This window comes from Nerophis ophidion, linkage group LG01 (assembly GCF_033978795.1).
Source record: "Nerophis ophidion isolate RoL-2023_Sa linkage group LG01, RoL_Noph_v1.0, whole genome shotgun sequence".
NCBI classification, from domain to species: Eukaryota; Metazoa; Chordata; class Actinopteri; order Syngnathiformes; family Syngnathidae; genus Nerophis; species Nerophis ophidion.
In genome coordinates, this window is record NC_084611.1 from 32,580,292 (window position 1) to 32,598,455 (window position 18,164).

General features: G+C 40.1%; 1 protein-coding gene across 2 annotated transcripts in view; it reads right to left on the minus strand.

Annotated features, from left to right (window-relative positions):
• The window catches only part of smarcad1a (SWI/SNF-related, matrix-associated actin-dependent regulator of chromatin, subfamily a, containing DEAD/H box 1 a), a 33,879-nt gene extending 16,984 nt beyond the window's left edge, over window positions 1-16,895 (minus strand). Inside the window, exons 1-10 of one of the 2 annotated variants that reach the window (XM_061901020.1) lie at window positions 16,480-16,895; window positions 10,990-11,116; window positions 10,800-10,914; window positions 8,422-8,488; window positions 8,190-8,275; window positions 7,192-7,296; window positions 6,393-6,471; window positions 4,235-4,884; window positions 2,259-2,455; window positions 844-934 (exon numbers count right to left, since the gene is read on the minus strand). In XM_061901020.1, coding sequence (XP_061757004.1) covers window positions 844-934; window positions 2,259-2,455; window positions 4,235-4,884; window positions 6,393-6,471; window positions 7,192-7,296; window positions 8,190-8,275; window positions 8,422-8,488; window positions 10,800-10,914; window positions 10,990-11,116; window positions 16,480-16,582 — 1,620 coding nt within the window. In that variant the 5' untranslated portion in view covers window positions 16,583-16,895. Of the gene's footprint in view, window positions 1-843; window positions 935-2,258; window positions 2,456-4,234; window positions 4,885-6,392; window positions 6,472-7,191; window positions 7,300-8,189; window positions 8,276-8,421; window positions 8,489-10,799; window positions 10,915-10,989; window positions 11,117-16,479 lie in introns of both variants that reach the window. The other variant, XM_061901014.1, reaches the window with a different exon arrangement.
• Window positions 16,896-18,164: the final 1,269 nt, after the last annotated feature.

An 18,164-nucleotide genomic window follows, 5' to 3' on the forward strand; every position in this document is an offset into this window, starting at 1 on the left:
AATAAGAGTAAAGTAAAAAACAAAATTCAACAAAAATACAATTAAAAAAATAAATCTAATATTGTTTTTTTATTCATATTGCTATTGTTATTTTAATTTATTGTTGTTAATATTATTAGTAGTATTATTTAACCTATTGTTTAATAATTACTCATTTTTATCTGATTGTTCTTTTAAATTATATTTTAAGATGAGTTTTGGTGGTACAATAAATACTGATGTTTTCAAATCGTGTTATTAATCGTAAAATTCAATATCAATCAAAACAATTATGATTATTACTTTTGCCGTAGTCATCCAGCCCTATCATGGTTTGTGATGATTGCACATCTAAAGATGAATTGGTAGCGAGCTGAGCATCACCTCCATATGGGTAATCCCTTACATATATAGATCTGCACTGTATTTGATCAGAAAATGTGCCAAGTCTGCGATTTGCACTTTAGAAAATGTTTAAAATGACTAGACTTTTACAGACAACGGCTCAGTGTACACATTTTAATAGTTATCTAATAATACCATTATGATCTTTTTTATTTTATGCATTTTTGTTTAGATTTTGGGCAGCAGTTTTAGGCCCAATCCAGGCCCAAAAACGTTGGGCCTGGATTGTTGCTGTTTGCTGTCAATAATCCAGGTCACTAAACCCCCATAGTTCCAAGATGTAATGACTTCGGATTATAATGTGGTTATGAATCTTGTTCATCTCAATGAAAAACTTCATACAGTAAGGAGGGAATTAATCGCTATAATACATTATTTTATCATATACCCATCAGAGATAAAAGGCTTTCTTATTATGCCAAAATGATGGCCAAAAAGTAGACTGACGTAAAGTCTCACCATCTCATCAGCGAGGATGCCACTCAGATCATGATCGTGCAGAAGGAGCAGCCACTTTAGACCAATGAGCTGATAAGGTTTAAGGTGGAGCCTAAACGACAAGAGACAAGTTACAAACAACAATCACAACCCTAAATATCTAATTAATGCGTTTCCTCGATTATAGAGGGGATTACATTCTAGGGAATTTTCACAAGTTGGGACAATATTTATTGTAAGATTTTTATGAATACGATATACATTTAAATACTTTTTTACAAGTCAACACATTCCACACAGTTTTCACAAACATTTACTATGCTCTTAAAACAATTATTACACTTTAAATTAGGGGTTTTAAACTCAATTGAAGTGGGGCGGGTGGAGCTAGATTCGGGGTGGTGAGCCTCAGCTTTAGAAATTGTAACCATGTGACTAAATGTGTTGACTACTTCTACTAGCAGCTATAATGGCCCTGAGCTATGGTAGGGCTAAAGTTATTGAAACTGTAATAATTATGTATTTTGACAAGAGCAGTCAAAATGACATTAACTAAAAACTAAATAAAAAATATCACATTAATCATGTATACTCATAATAATGCAATTTATTATGTGTTCACTTGCTCCTTTACCTCAAACATGGATGGTTACCGGTACTTAAAAAGGTGGCATTTGTTGTTATATGATCAGGTCAATGCATAAATCAGTGCTAAGATGAGTGAGGCGACTAACTGTTGTGCTCGTTGCCAAAATATCCTACAAAATACACCCCAAACTGTTAACGAATTTTAAACTACTGTGATTAGGTGGCGACTTGTCCAGGGTGCACCCCGCCTTCCGCCCGATTGTAGCTGAGATAGGCACCAGCGCTCATCGCGACCCCAAAGGGAATAAGCGGTACAAAATGGATGGATGGAGTTTTGAACAAATAATTGACAAGCATTCAACAAAAACATTTAAAAAATGTTCCTATATGACATTCTGACAACAAAATTGCAACAGGGTTCAATTTTCGGGGGGCTTTTTTAAGTTGATTTATATTATGCAAGCGAGTAATAACGCGTTAGTCCCAATTATACCAAATTCAAAAGTGTAGTTAATTTGATTAAAAAACGTAATTATTTGACGGAACTAATTTTGACACTGTAGAGTTTCCTAGGAGATAGAGACACTTCCGCTTGCTTAACGGACATTGCTCTTTGTGTTGTGCTGTAATTTTTGTTTTTGCACTATTATTGTACCTTGTGTTCTAGTGGGATTCAAGATTGTGACAACAATTAGTAAACTATTAGCTGCCCAGGGTGCGCTGGTCGCAACTACTTTCAACTATTAATGGTACTTTAAAATCTGCGATGCACTGAGACCGCAGTGAGTACACAGCAACGTGGTGAGGGAACACTAGGATTAACAATAGTAGGGAAACATGCCACTCACTGGCTATTGAGCAAACTGGGTTGTTTCATGGACCCCATGCCGCTCCTCATCACCGCCGTGACCTGCTTGACCATTTTGGAGGAAATAGTCTCGCAACTGGACATGAGTCGCCTCACGATCGCACGCTCCTTGAGAACCACTTTGCAACCCAGAAGCAGGTCCTCCTGCAGCCCGTTGTTCTTGTGGATGAGTTCTGTCTAAGACATGAAGGAAAAGTTGATTGATGAAAAACATTTGCGCTAAAATAATTGGAGAATAAGACAGCTGTGCTGTCTATACAGAAAAAATTACGATACAGTGCAAGAGAAGGTTTTCAAGCCAGATGGAATGTTTAACGTGATGTAACGGAAATTGGATATAAAAAAATGTGGGGCCAATTTTTACAAAATGTATTTTTTTGGGGGGAAATGAATAGGAATAATCTTCAAATCTGGGTTAAATAGTCTAAGCAAAACACTTTTCTAAAATGGTTTAAAAGTGTAAATTTAAAACCCTTCCTTGTGGCCTACATAACATCCAAGGGTGGTGCTCTGGTCAAAATGTTGCGTTGATGTTGTATTGCCCCACAAAGAAGGATAGAGAAACGGCTTGTTTGGAGCCCATTTGGAAAAAGGCAATATTATTTTTATTAAATATGTCGACCAAAACTCCATGGTTTGATTTCAATTTTGTTAAGACTTATGGCCCATAAGTCTTGTATATGGGATCCCCATAAATTATGGGGATCCCATATACACCAAAACAGGTACGAACAGGTAATAAAAGTTGGTTTTGCATAAGAGGGGTCCTTTAAGAATTCTAGCGTGCACACAACGAACTGATGCACATGACTTATTGTAGACAAAGGATGCTCTATGAGTAGGTCTGGACAAGTCATCAAATTTTGATGTAGATTTTAAATATGGCTTTTCACAATTATGAAAATATAAAAATCGGAAAAAAACAAAACTTAATGGGCCCCGAAACGTACATGCTAATTGCGCAGCTTGTGACGGTGAAACAGATGAGCTAATGAGTGAAAAAAAAGAGCATGTCTATGAGAAGTTTGGGATATCACCATGGTTGTTACTTTTTATTTGACACGTCGCTAGTATGCCTAATCAATAACCACGAAACTTAAAAAAAAAAAAGAGGCCATATGAGTTCCGCGTTCTCATAACCGTGGACAAAGTCATATAATTGGCCAGTAAAACAGAATCTTCTGATAAACGCAATAATAATATCAGTTAATTCTACATAAATGTTGTCATTGTGAGGAAAAAAAACATTTATTTGGGAAAATAATATGTCTGGTAGCGCTCATTTATGCCCGACACACTCAACCGCCTTTTCCTGAACTAAACAATGTTGAAACAGTCACTTTGAAACATCGAATCTATACACCCACAACACATCTCAACACTGCTTGTATTGTTGTGAACGACATCATCGATGTAAGATCAATTTACAAACAGTGGTCGCGACTTCAGAAGCCCACTCTTTTTTTAACAGCCTCAAGTGAGTCGCCTCTTTACTTGTTAAGCTGAAAACATAAGCACAGCAAAATTCCCCCCCTTCACAATATAGCTCAGTGGGCCACATCCCGTCTGACTGATGTTTTGACGGTTTCAAAAAAGTACGGTACCTTGCATAAGCATAATGTACTTGAAGCCCTTACTTATACATTTACAAAATTATTAAGCTTTGACCTTAAATACTGGTCAAAATTGTCCAAGATGTATTACACCAATAAATGTGAGGATATATTTAAAGTTGAGTTTTGGTGGTGCAATAAATACTCACGTTTTCAAATTAAAGAATAATCGTGTAATCAATCTTCATTACAATAAAAAATCTAAATGATCATGATTATTATATTTGCCGTAATCGTTTAGACCTATCTGTTAGGTTATGTTAACTCTCAAATAGTCATACATACTCAATAATTCTAGTGCAGCCTTAACCAACATTAAAATGACAACCATTAGGTTTCTCACCAGGCTGGTCCAATTTTCAAAGGGTCGGAGCGCCACTATCTTCTTGGCTTTTGTAATAGAGCAACCAGAAATCAAAGCCAGCTCATCAATAGTGGCTTCCTGGAAAAACTGGACAACCTGATCCATCACGGTTCCTGAGGGTTTCGACGTTTTCAACTCTTCATCTGAGTCATCGTAGTCACTGCTCATTGAGTCCTCGTCGTCGGAACTGAAGCGCTCATCAGAAGCGCGGGCTTTTTTCTTCCTCTCGGCCGCCTGCTTTTGGGCAATGCTAGTCACGCTGGCAAACCTAGATAGCATTTGGGCGGCAGAGGACGAGGAAGAAGAGGATGGTTGCTGGTTGACGGAGGTAGCTGTTCTTGTCAAAGAGGAAGATAAATCCTTGCTAATCCATGTGGACATAGTAGAATTATCCAATTCTTTTTTGGACTCTATGTTTTGGTCCTCTAAAAAGTCATCACTATCTACTGTAGCGTCGGAATCGTCCTCCAATTCATTAACATCATTGAGGTCTTTGGACTTCTTAGCATGTATTTTGCTTTTACTCTTGTCCGAACCACTGAGTCGGTGCAACTTGGTTTGCGACTTATCTCTGCTGCTCTTTGCTTGTTGGGATTTCTGTGGTGTGCAGTCAGGTGAGCTGGTGCTACCTACATGTTGTTTAACAAAAATGACAATCAGCATGAGAGTGAACAAAAATGACAAAAAGGGCTTCACGATTAATTGACATCAAATCGACATTGATATTTTAATTGGTGCGATTACCAGACAGCAAGAGGCGAGGTTATTGAATTTCTCTGCATTCACAGGCATTTTTTTTCTTTGCCGTCACTGGCATTTGAGTGACAGTAAAGTTAGCCAATCAGAATTGTCTGCTGGTCAATCAAAACTGTTTTAAGGAAAGAGCATGTTTGTGTAAGCTGCAGTGGAGGCAGCCAGTACGCCAATAACAAACACTGTACTTGCACCTTTAAAAAAGTTTTGATGGTGACTAGGTTTGAGCCAATACAATGCAGTAAATTAATTGAACAATAAATGAAAATCCATCCATCTATTGTCTACCGCTTATTCCCGTTCGGGGTCGCTGGTGCCTATCTCAGCTACAATCAGGCGGAAGGCGATGTACACTCTGGACAAGTCGCGACCTCATCGCAGAATAAATGAAAATGATGATGAATACTTTGCCCGCATTGACAAATTGCTATGTCTGTGCGTGTTTGTTCCTTCATCTTGCGCTTCAAACAGGGAACAAGAGGTCTTACTCTGTGCATCGCTCAGCACCTGTGCGTGTTTATTTAACAGTAGAAGTAACTGAATGCAGTGAGCTCTCTTTTCAGTCATTCACAATCTTTGTTTCGGTGGGCGCGGGGCAAGACTTCTAGTTTACAGACAGGATGCACGCCTCCCTTCTTGTGACTCGCTAGTAGGAAGTTCCGCAAAGTAACAAAAATTAAGAGGTAACAATATGATTACAAAGCCAAAAATACTGTTGTGGGAATATTTTAGCTTCAACCTGGACAGGCAACATGAGACCATCAACACGGTCTAGCAAGTGAGACTGCAGTGAGGGCAAAAAAAATTAAAGACTACCCCTATTTTTTCCAACTGGAAAAATGCACTTTAAGATGTTCAGTGTTTATCTAAGTAACATTTTTACTTACAGAGAAAGTTACTTTCCAAATACAGTATAATGATAAAAAATTATTCAGTAATGATAAATAAAAGTTTATACGCTTTAAAATGATTACTTGCAATATTATATATTATGATTACTACGACCGCAAAGGGAATAAGCGGTATAAAATGGATGGATGGACTACGATCACTTTTTATTGGTTATTTGTTCAGTTTAAGAAAATGATATAGACACAAGAGCTGAGTGTCTGCATAAAGCCAAACATTTTTAAAAGTAAATGAATGCATATACTTCTAATGTGAGACGAAAATATGTTGACAGTCTAAAAGTAACATGTCTTCCTTCCCTCGTTATTTTCTCAGTTTTATGCATTTTTTATGTATAAAACATAAAAATCGCAAAACATTTTGCAGTCGCAATTTTTGAGGGAATCAAAGCAATTACTTTTTTTCTCAAAATCGTGCAGCCCTAATGACATATGTAGACACCAGGAGAAACATCTGGGAGAAAATGGGTCCGGACCTGGATCGGAGAATATTTGTAGAACCTGGAGAGCGTCATCAACATTCCAGTCATGTTCCTTCAGCACCATGCGTAGTTCCTGCATTAACAACAGAAGATTATTGAGATAACTAAGGTCTGGGCAGTACTTTTAAGCAGGAACTTCTTAAGTCGACGGCACACATTTAAACAAAAATTTGATCTGCTATTACGCGGCTTTGCAATCATCAAATGGATCTACTCAGTGAGTTCTGTTTTTAATTTGTGACACATATTATTAATGATTGTGCCGTTTCCACAAGTGGCTTTAAATTCCAGAAGTGAAAAATATAGACAGGAACTGTTAAAGAATATTCACAATGAAAGCAATAGGACTCCAGCAGTGACCCAATACTTTTGTCCGATGTCAGTTCGGTTTATTTCAAACATGCATACAATTCAATTACAATGTATGTAATGCATCACATATTTCCAGTTTTTTTCTTTACAGCACGTCCGAAAAGGAGCAGGAAGAAGCAGAGCTCATCTAATCCTACCTCTTTTCACATCATAGCAGTTTTAGCCCATTTCTTAGTATGATGTTTGTAACAGAACAGTGAATAAATCAATAATACATATACCATAAGTAAACAAATACATAAACAGTCATTATGTCTCTTTTTTTCAACATGCATATTGTGTTAAAAGTCCCTACGACTTATCGTGGTTAACTTCTTTTTACACTTGTGTAATATGTTACTTTATTGTTTATACAGTTTTAGGATGAAAACCGGTAGTTTGACTCTGGAACTGATTAATTATATGAGAATTATGTGTGTACCTCTTTGTCCTGATCCGGAAAATTTCTCTGCAGCTTTTTGACCATTGACTCCTTCTTCTCCCAACTGGGTTCATCCTCTTCATTGTCAGATTCATCTTCAGACACCTCCTCGTTTCAATAGCAGAAAGACAAATGCAAAGAAATTATACAGTAAATCTCTATCCCAATTTTGGGGATCTTAAAATTTAAAAAAAAAAAAAAACAAAGTTAACTACATATCAGGCATGTGAGCACCCTTTGATAAAAAAAAAAAAGAGGAATATTTATATCGACTTGAAGTACTGCCCCGCAAGCCCTGGAAGAAAATTCAGAAAATACAAAACTACATTCCCTGCAATTGGGTACATTTTGTCACTATATTTTACGTATATATTTATTGTCAACCTTTTTAGGCTGTCTTTTTGACACTTTCATGTTGTCCCATGCAATGTACCAAATTATTTTTAGTATATCATTTACTAACATTATTATCATTGAAAATGTAATGTAAAATTATATAATATGTATGCAAATAACTCAGAAAGATTCCTATTTGGCAGCGCTATCCTGTGGCCACGCCCCCTTCGGTAATATACCTCCAGTGTTGCGACCTATGTTTACACCCGTCATATCAAAAATATTCCTTCTCGCTCGCTGGCTAGTAATAAATACTGTAGAACTATGACTGGTTCAGAACTGGTAGTGTTCGGATTCTAATCAAACAGATGTGATTAGTAGCAATGTAGACACCCGTCAACGTTGTGACTGAGAGCAAACGGAGGCAACAACACGCTAGCTAACTAGCAAGCTTGTTTCGGTGCTCCTGATCGTCTTAACGTCCTGCAACTAACAGTGCGGCGTTTAGGCAAGAAGAACAGAAAGGCCCTGCGTCTAAGGCGAGCGTTTGTATTTTTTTTTATTTTAAAAAATGTGGAAGTGATATTTTGACGTGAAAAATGTATCTTTAAAAATGCGGACATTTCACATGCCTGATATGTTTTTTTGTTTAAATATCTCACTGCTGATTTTCTTCTTTTGTTGGGTTGCGTTATGTCCTGTGAGCTGAGGGAGCCATCCTGCTTTCTCTTCTTTCCACAATCTGGGTCTAAAAAAGCAACATTCCAAATTTGATCCACTGATTACACATATTAAACACTTTATTTGCTGACTCTAAAATGTACAGATCATGGATACAGTAAGTGTAGTGGAAGTGTGTGTATCAGGTTACATTTCTAACAATTGGGTTCATACCTTTATAACCAGGCATTAGCAGACATGCAGCAACAGCTCCATCCAATGTGCTTGTACTACCAACAACCTAAAAACCCAGGGATGTATTATCATACATTAATCAGAAATCAAATGGAGGCAAATATGACTTCTCAGCATTCGCTTCAAGTCGACACATTTGATCCAAGAGGAGACCTCGCGCTCCAAATAGCGTGGTTTCACCACATTGCAGATTTTAGATTTTTTTTCTTGAAACAAGTCATATTTGTGTGTCATATGTAAAAACCCAAAACCAGTGAACTTGGCACGTTGTGTAATTCGTAAATAAAAACAGAACACGATAATTTGCACGTCCCTTTAAACGTATATTCAATTGAATAAACTGCAAAGACAAGATATTTAGTGTTCGAACTGAGAACATTTTTTTTTTGCAAATAATCATTAACTTAGAATTTAATAGCAGCAACACGTTGCAAAAAAGTTGGCACGGGCATTTTTACTACTTCGGACCACATAACTTTCCTCCAGAAAGTCTTAGTTTTGTTCATGTGATGTCAGATGAAACTAAAATTGAGCTGTTTGGCCACTCCATCCATCTATCCATTTTCTACCGCGTATTCCCTTTTGGGGTCGCGGGGGGCGCTGGCGCCTATCTCAGCTACAATCGGGCGGAAGGCGGTGTACACCTTTATCTTTATCTCACCTTTTTGTAAGGGGCGCTGGAAGCCGGCAGACCCGTCAGCGATCCTGTTCTGTCTCCCTGTAATGTTTGTCTGATCTTGAATGGGATTGTGCTGAAAATTTTAATTTTTCTGAAGGAACTCTCCTGAAGGAATAAATAAAGTACTTTCTAATCTAATCTAATCTAATCTAATCAAACATGGAGGTGGTTGTAGCATTGTGCTCTAGGCCTGTTTTGCTCCCAATGGAACTGGTGCTTTACAGAGTGTAAATGGTACAATGAAAAAGGAGGATTACCTCCAAATTCTTCAGGACAACTTAAAATCATCATTCCGGAGGTTGGGTCTTGGGCGCAGTTGGGTGTTCCAACAGGAAAATGATCCCAAACACACGTCAAAAGTGGTAAAGGAGTGGCTAAATCAGGCTAGAACCTAAACGTGTGGACAATGCTGGAGAAACAAGTCCATGTCAGAAAACCAACACATTTAGCTGGATTGTACCAATTTTGTCAAGAGGAGTGGTCAAAAATTCAAGCAGAAGCTTGTGGATGGCTACCAAAAGCACCTTATTGCAGTGAAACTTGCCAAGGGACATGTAACCAAATATTAACATTGTTGTACGTATGTACCCTGCAGATTTGGTCATATTTTCAGTAGACAAATAATACATTTATAAAAAGAACCAAAATTCATTAATGTTTTTTGTAACCAACCAGTATGTGCTCCAATCACTCTATCACAAAAATATAAGAGTTGTAGAAATTATTGGAAACTCAAGACAGCCATGACATTATGTTCTTCACAAGTGTATGTAAACTTTTGGCGGTATGCACGCGCACACACGCACACAACATTTTGTGTTTTTTTTTTTGTTTCTTTTTAAAGACAAAGCGTTGTGTCGTTATTGGCTGTCAATCTTTTTTTCCCCTCATTGTGCTTCTTGCTGTTTTCGCAATTTTTGCTGGTGTTTTGTTTTATGAAATATGGCTAGGGCCAATGACAAATGAGTCACGGACAACAGATGGCCCCCCCATAAGCAATAAACGAGGGACTAGCTAGTAGACATACGGAAGTACTGTAGGTGTTGTGCAGTGGAAAAGAGACTTTAAAACGCCCACTTGTAACAGCCACTCGACAGTCCACACTCAATTCGCGTTTGGTGACCAAGCAAGGTCAGTAGAATAATCATGTATATATATTAACACACAACTTTAGTATGCTTAAAGTCCGTTGCTATAGTTATTAGCTATTGTGCTTAAGCTGTCCTTTTTCTGTTTGTGCAAGGAGAAAAACTTCTTGTCTGAGGAGTGGCCTCAGCCGCAGATGTTATCTTTGTTTTAGCCCGCTAACAGCCAAGGACTTCAAGGACCTCAACACAGATAAGACGACAGCACGCAGACGAAGCAGAGACAAGGCTAAATCCCAAGGCCCCAGCAAATTCCGTCACGTATTGTGCGTCCTGGACCTGCTTTGCATAATATATGTGACCACTGCTTTTAAATGCGGCCTCAGTGATGTTGACTGTGGAACTCCAGCATAGAAGGGCGCGGGAGCTGAACCTTAAAGTCTTTCATTTAATTATTATTATTTTTTTTTTAATCGGTAGTTGTCAAAGCTACTTTTTATTATCGGATTTATCTCTGTAATGTCATATTTTCTTAATATCGACCCAATATTTATCGTGCACCCCTAATAAAAACTGAGCATCTTTGATCTCACCTCTAAGAGCTTCTGCCTCGACAACTGAGGGAACATATCAGCCAGTTCAGACATTTTTTCTTCCATTTCTTCGTCATCATTTGTGACAATTTTAGACAATTTCTCCACGGGAGCCCTGAAGAATACACACAGCAGAAGTAAATAAAGGAATGTAAAAACAAATAGATTCATTATTTGGGTTGACGCCAACCTGGAGTGTCTTGATAACACATTTTTTGTTACTGGGTCATCTTCTTCATCAGATAGAACGATAACCTCATCAAAGACCACCCCTCGGGTATGGGACTTTGATGATGCTTTGGCAGGTTTCATATGGGCTGTAGGGAAAAGGTAAGTCAAATGACAACACTGAAACTGAATAAAATATGTCACCATACATGAACATTAGGGCTGTAACAGTATCAATATGCCATGACGTGATATGGTATCAAACAAAAGTTGGCGAGTAGTTTTTTTTGGCACCTTTGCCTTGGCGGATCTGAAAATAAACTACATCTCCCAGAATCCTTTGCACAGCACTGACTGCATTGTGGGGGCTTGTAGTGCAATGAAGGAGAGAGAAATGTGATATGTGTTCCACTATTGGGTCCCACCTCATAGTTGATAAGAGGAATTGTTTTTTTACCAAAATAACTTCATCAATCATGCCTCTCACCTGGATAATAGAAGGCGGATGTATTTCGACTAGCCAATTTATAACCGGGATCGGCGAGAACAACACGAAAAGACGCTTGGTTCTCCCCCCTTTTCTTTGCAAGGATTATACATGGGGGTATATGAACATTGTAGCAGTCTGCATCCTAATGACAGCAGACCCTGTACAGTAAGTCCTGTTTTCTTATGTTTGTTGGCCCTCAAAGTCTGCAGTAAGCAGTAATCAGTGATGGAGTTGAAAAAAAGCAAATGTTCTGATGCATGTTTTAAATGAATGTGCCGTGTATGCTTTAAATGAGCAAAATAGGTAAATATTCCCATACATATTATAAATGTGCCTGTTACTACATAATATACAGTAAATGCTTACAACATGTATATAAAACCTTAATGGAGGTGTTTGGATGTGTTCTGAACCACTCCTCTTGACAAAACTGGTGCAGTTCAGCTAAAAGTGTTGTTTTCTGACATGGACATGTTTCTTCAGCCCTGTCCCCACGTTTAAGTCAGGACTTTGGGTAGGCCATTCTAAAACCTTAAATCTAGCCTGATTTAGCCATTTCTTTACCACTTTAAACGTGTGTTTGGGGTCATTGTGCTGTTGGAACACTCAATTGCGCCCAAGACCCAACCTCCGGGCTGATGATTTTAGGTTATCCTGAAGAATTTTGAGGTAATCCTCCTTTTACATTGTCCCATTTAATCTCTGTAAAGCACCAGTTCCAATGGCAGGAAAACAGGCCCAGAGCATAATACTACCACCACCCTGCTTGACGGTAGGGTGGTGTTCCTGGGATTAAAGGCCTTTCCTTTTCTCCTCCAAACATATTGCTGGGTATTGTGGCCAAACAGCTCAATTTTTGTTTCATCTGATATCACATGGGCAAAGATAAGACCTTAAGGAGGAAAGTTCTGTGGTCAGATCAGGCTAGAATTAAGGTTTTAGAATGGCCTTCACAAAGTCCTGACTTAAATGTGTGGACAACGCTGAAGAAACAATTCCATGTCAAAAAAACCAACACATTTAGCAGAACTGCACCAATTGTGAAGAGGCGTGGTCAAAAATCCAAGCAGAATCTTGTGGATGGCTACCAAAAGTGCCTTATTGCAGTGAAACTTGCCAAGGGACATGCAACTAAATATTAACATTGCTGTATGTATACTTCTGACCCAGCAGATTTGGTCATCTTTTCAGTAGACCCATAATAAATTCATAAAAGAACCAAACTTCATGAATGTTTATTTGTGACCAACAAGTATGTGCTCCAATCTCTCTATCACAAAAAAAAAAAATAAGAGCTTTAGAAATGATTGGAAACTAAAGTCAGCCATGACATTATTTTCTTTACAAACTTTTGACCATGACTGTATATGGGGACATCCATCCAGGGTTGGGCGATATGGCCTTTTTTTACTATCTCGGTAGTTTTAGGCCATTAGGCGATATACGATATATATTGCAGTATTTTGCCTTAGCCTTGGATTAACACTTGATACATATAATCACAGCAGTATGGTGATAGTATGTGTCTACATTAAAACATTCTTCTTCATACTGCATTAATATATGCTCATTTTAAACTTTCATGCAGAGAAGGAAATCACAACTAAGCCAATTTATCAAAACCGTATTTATTAACGTTATTAGCAGGTGACTTTTCAGATGATGCTACATATTAGCAGTAATGCTACTTTTCGTAGCAACGCTTGTGCCCCACACTTGACAAATTAAAGTTGTCTATTCGACATATTCCCACTTGAAGCAGAATCACCGCCAGACTTTGAACCCCTTGCTGTTTTTCTTGGGAATTAATTCTTCCTTCATTCGCACCTTCTTTCTCTCATATTCCCGCCCGCAACACTCCGCTAGCATCACAGCTACTGTTAGCCACGCTGCTACCTCCCTGCTCCACGAGGGCGTATACGTATGTGACGTATGACGTGACAGTATGTGAAGTATGTAAGTTTGTGCGCTTGCTGTCTGTGAGAATGAGAGACAAGAAGTAGTGGGAAGAGCCTGTAGTGTAATGCCCGCAGCTAAAAACAACTGTGTGAGAACGTATACTCGAATATTACGATTTAGTCATTTTCTATATCGCAGAGAGACAAACCCGCGATATATCGCGTATATCGATATATAGCCCAGCCCTACATCCATTTTTTTACCGCCTGTCCCTTTTGGGGTGGCGGGGGGTGCTGGAGCCTATCTCAGCTGCATTCGGGCGGAAGGCGGGGTACACCCTGGACAATTTACCACCGAGCTATAGAAAATATTCAACTGTTACGTCACGTGTCAAATTCTACGTATGACTCGTTGACATAGAAACAACACAAAGTTATGTGGTTCCATCCATCCATTTTCTACCGCTTATTCCCTTCGGGGTTGCAGGGGGCGCTGGTGCCTATCTCAGCTACAATCGGGCGGAAGGCGGAGTACACCCTGGACAAGTCGCCACCTCATCACAGGGCCAACACAGACAGACAACATTCACACACTAGGGCCCATTTTAGTGTTGCCAATCAACCCATCCCCAGGTGCATGTCTTTGGAAGTGGGAGGAAGCCGGAGTACCCGGAGGGAACCCACGCAGTCACAGGGAGGACATGCAAACTCCACACAGAAAGATCCAGAGCCCGGGATTGAACTCAGGACTACTCAGAACCTTCGTTTTGATACAGATTGGGTCAATTGACTTAGTTGTGATTTCCCCTGTGCATGAAAGTTTAAAGTGAGCATATATTAATGCAGTATGAACAGGGATGTTTTAATGTAGACGATTATATGCATCAAGGCAAAATATCGAGACATATATCATGTATCGCGATATGGCCCAAAAATAGAGATATTAAAAATCGCCCAGCCCTATGTCCATCCATCCATTTTCTACCGCTTGTCCCTTTTGGAGTGGCGGGGGGTACTGGAGCCTATCTCAGCTGCATTCGGGCTGAAGGCGGCGTACACCCTGGACAAGTCGCCACCAAGCTATAGAAGATATTCAACTGTTACGTCACGTGTGTCAAATTCTATTGTTTTAGAAACAATAGAACATTACGTGGTTCGTCGTAAGTAGTAAACAACATGATCAATATTACTGTGGCAAAATGGAGTTAGTGAACATTGCCACGAAGAATGCTATAAATGTCGGAGAGACCAACAAGGCTAAGGACTCGGGCATGCTACCTTACTTACCTGCCTTGTTTTCTTTCTCGGACTCCGGGCTTTTGGAGCCCATCCATCCATTTTATTCCCTTTGGAGTCGCTGGTGCCTATCTCAATTACAATCGGGCGGAAGGCGGACTACACCCTGGACCAGTCGCGACCTCATCGCAGGGCCAACACAGATAGACAACATTCACACTCACATTCACACACTAGGGCCCATTTTAGTGTTGCCATTCAACCCATCCCCATGTGCATGTCTTTGGAAGTGGGAGGAGTCGGAGTACCCAGAGGGAACTCACGCAGTCACAGGGAGGACATGCAAACTCCACACAGAAAGATCCAGAGCCCGGGATTGAACTCAGGACTACTCAGAACCTTCGTTTTGATACAGATTTGGTCAATTGACTTAGTTGTGATTTCCCTCTGTGCATGAAAGTTTAAAGTGACCATATATTAATGCAGTATGAACAAGGATGTTTTAATGTAGACACATACAATCATCATACTGCTGTGATTATATGCATCAAGGCAAAATATCGAGGCATATATCATGTATCGCGATATGGCCTAAAAATAGAGATATTAAAAATCGCCCAGCCTTATGTCCATCCATCCATCCATTTTCTACCGCTTGTCCCTTTTGGGGTGGCGGGGGATACTGGAGACTATCTCAGCTGCATTCGGGCGGAAGGCGATGTACACCCTGGACAAGTCGCCACCTAGCTATAGAAGATATTCAACTGTTACGCCACATGTGTCAAATTCTATTGATATAGAAACAACACAAAGTTACGTGGTTCGTCGTACATGGTAAATAATATGACCAATATTACTGTGGCAAAATGGAGTTAGTGAACATTGCCACGAAGAATGCTATTAATGTCGGAGAGACCGACAAGGCTAAGGACTCGTACATGCTACCTTACTTACCTGGCTTGTTTTCATTCTCGGACTCCGGGCTTTTGGAGCCCATCCATCCATTTTATACCGCTTATTCCCTTTGGGGTAGCCGGGGGCGTTGGTGCCTATCTCAGACTACAATCGGGCGAAAGGCGGGGTACACCCTGGACAAGTCGCTACCTCATCGCAGGACCAACACAGATGGACAACATTCACACTCACATTCACACACTAGGGCCCATTTGAGTTTTGCCAATCAACCTATCCCCAGGTGCATGTCTTTGGAAGTGGGAGGAAGCCGGAGTACCCGGAGGGAACCCACGCAGTCGCAGGAGGACATGCAAACTCCACACAGAAAGATCCCGAGCCCGGGATTGAACTCAGGACTACTCAGGACCTTCGTTTTGATACAGTTTTGGTCAAATGACTTAGTTGTGATTTCCCTCTGTGCATGAAAGTTTAAAGTGAGCATATATTAATGCAGCATGAACAAGGATGTTTTAATGTAGACACATGGAATCATCATACTGCTGTGATTATATGTATCAAGGCAAAATATCAAGACATATATCATGTATCGCGATATGGCCTAAAAATAGAGATATTAAAAATCGCTCAGTCCTGTATCCATCAATCCATTTTCTACCACTTGTCCCTTTTGGGTTGGCGGGGGGTACTGGAGCCTATGTCAGCTGCATTTGGGCGGAAGGCGGGGTACACCCAGGACAAGTCGCAACCAAGCTACAGAAGTTATTCAACTGTTACGTCACGTGTCAAATTCTATTGATATAGAAACAACACAAAGTTACGTGGTTCGTCGTACGTAGTAAATAATATGATCAATATTACTGTGGCAAAATGGAGTCAGTGAACATTGCCACGAAGAATTATGTTAATGTCGGAGACCAACAATAGTACCGGTTTACACATCCGGCTAACGACTCGGGCATGCTACCTTACTTACCTGGCTTGTTTTCTTTCTCGGACTCCGGGCTTTTGGAGCCGTTTGTTGGTAATTGGACGGCTGTCTTGTGAAAACGGAAACGTTCCAAGTCTATGTGGCTCATGGTGCCTCGCTATCTCATTCTCTGACAGCGTAAAAAGCCTTTTGTCCCGGCTAGCGGCGGCGTTAGCCCAGGTGTCGTGAGGCTCGACGTAACACCGACGACAGCTCAACCAGACGGCTGTGCAAGAAAGACAGCAATGGCGGACGCCGTTAAAACACGCTGGTAAGATTTCAAACTGAATTCCACGACAAGAACCGTCGTGTTTAATTCGAAGTGGGGCGGTAGGAGGCCAAAGACGGCAGCCGGTTTCCCGCGAATGAAGTCACAGTGCTGAGACTTGTGTATTTCTTCTTCTGTTGCTTTTTGGCAGTTGGCAAACCACATTTAATGCACATTACCGCCACCAACTGGAGTGGAGTGGTAATCATTCTTCTTTGTTAGGAATATGGATAATGATTACCACGCGGTTTTTTTCTGAATCTAATGTCCGTCTCAAATGTGCTCGCTTTTTATGCTTTATGATAGGCTGACCATATTCTTAAATCACAAAAAGAGGACACATATATGCGTGCCAAGGCGGGCAGCACGCCAAGGCCGGGACTAGGGGAACATTTTCCAATGATACTCAAACTTGCTTTATAAATAATATACCGTATTTCGTATAGTCTGCGCCTGCCTTGAATTACTGGCGGGTCAAACTCGCTTCGCAAAATAATTAGCGCATGAATTGATTAACGTCAACTCCGACTTAAACAAGTTGAAAAACTTATTCGGGTGTTACCATTTAGTGGTCAATTGTACGGAATATGTACTGAACTGTGCAATCTACTAATAAAAGTATCAATCAATCAATCAATGCTTAGAGTATTACCGCCGGGTCAAACTCGTGATGTCACCAGTGACACTTCCCCTGTCATCATTTTCAAAATGGAAGAGGCTAATTTCAATACCGGTAATTTGAAATCGCATAAAGGGAAGAAGATTAAGAGCTATTCAATAGGATTTAAGGTCCAAGCTATTGAATACCGGTATGCTAAAAAGAACAGTAAGCAGCTATGTTTTATTAATATACCTGTGGAGAGGTGGAGCCGACGGTCCAACAGACAGGCAAGATGGCGGCAAGAAAGCGGAGAGGAGGAGCGGAAGAGTGACTTCGACTGAGGTTTTATTGAAAAATAAATAAAGTCAAACTGCTCAAGCCATGTCCTTTCTTGCTGGTCCTGGGAACCCGCAAGACGACGGTTTGAGACCGTCACAATACCGTAGCTGCGTGTGTCAAATATGAGTCATTAAATGACTCCCGCCTCCTGGTGGTAGAGGGCGCTAGTGATCCTTCTTGTGACTACTCGGCTGCAGAAGAAGTTACAATGAGTGACGTGCTATGTGCTGGGACGGATATGACGGACCTTTTAGGATGTAACACTCGTATGTTGGCTATGGAAACAACCAGGCTCAAATAAAGCATGTTACAGTCCTAAATACCCAGTGTATTATTTATACAATAACACTTCCTGGTGGCAGCAGTGGGATAAAGAGATCACCCACGGAGCAGAACGAGAGGGGTAGTTCTCTGAAGATAATTTTCTCGTCGCCCTGTGAGGAGCCGAGCTAACTGATAGCAGCTGTCTGCACGTCGGGAGCA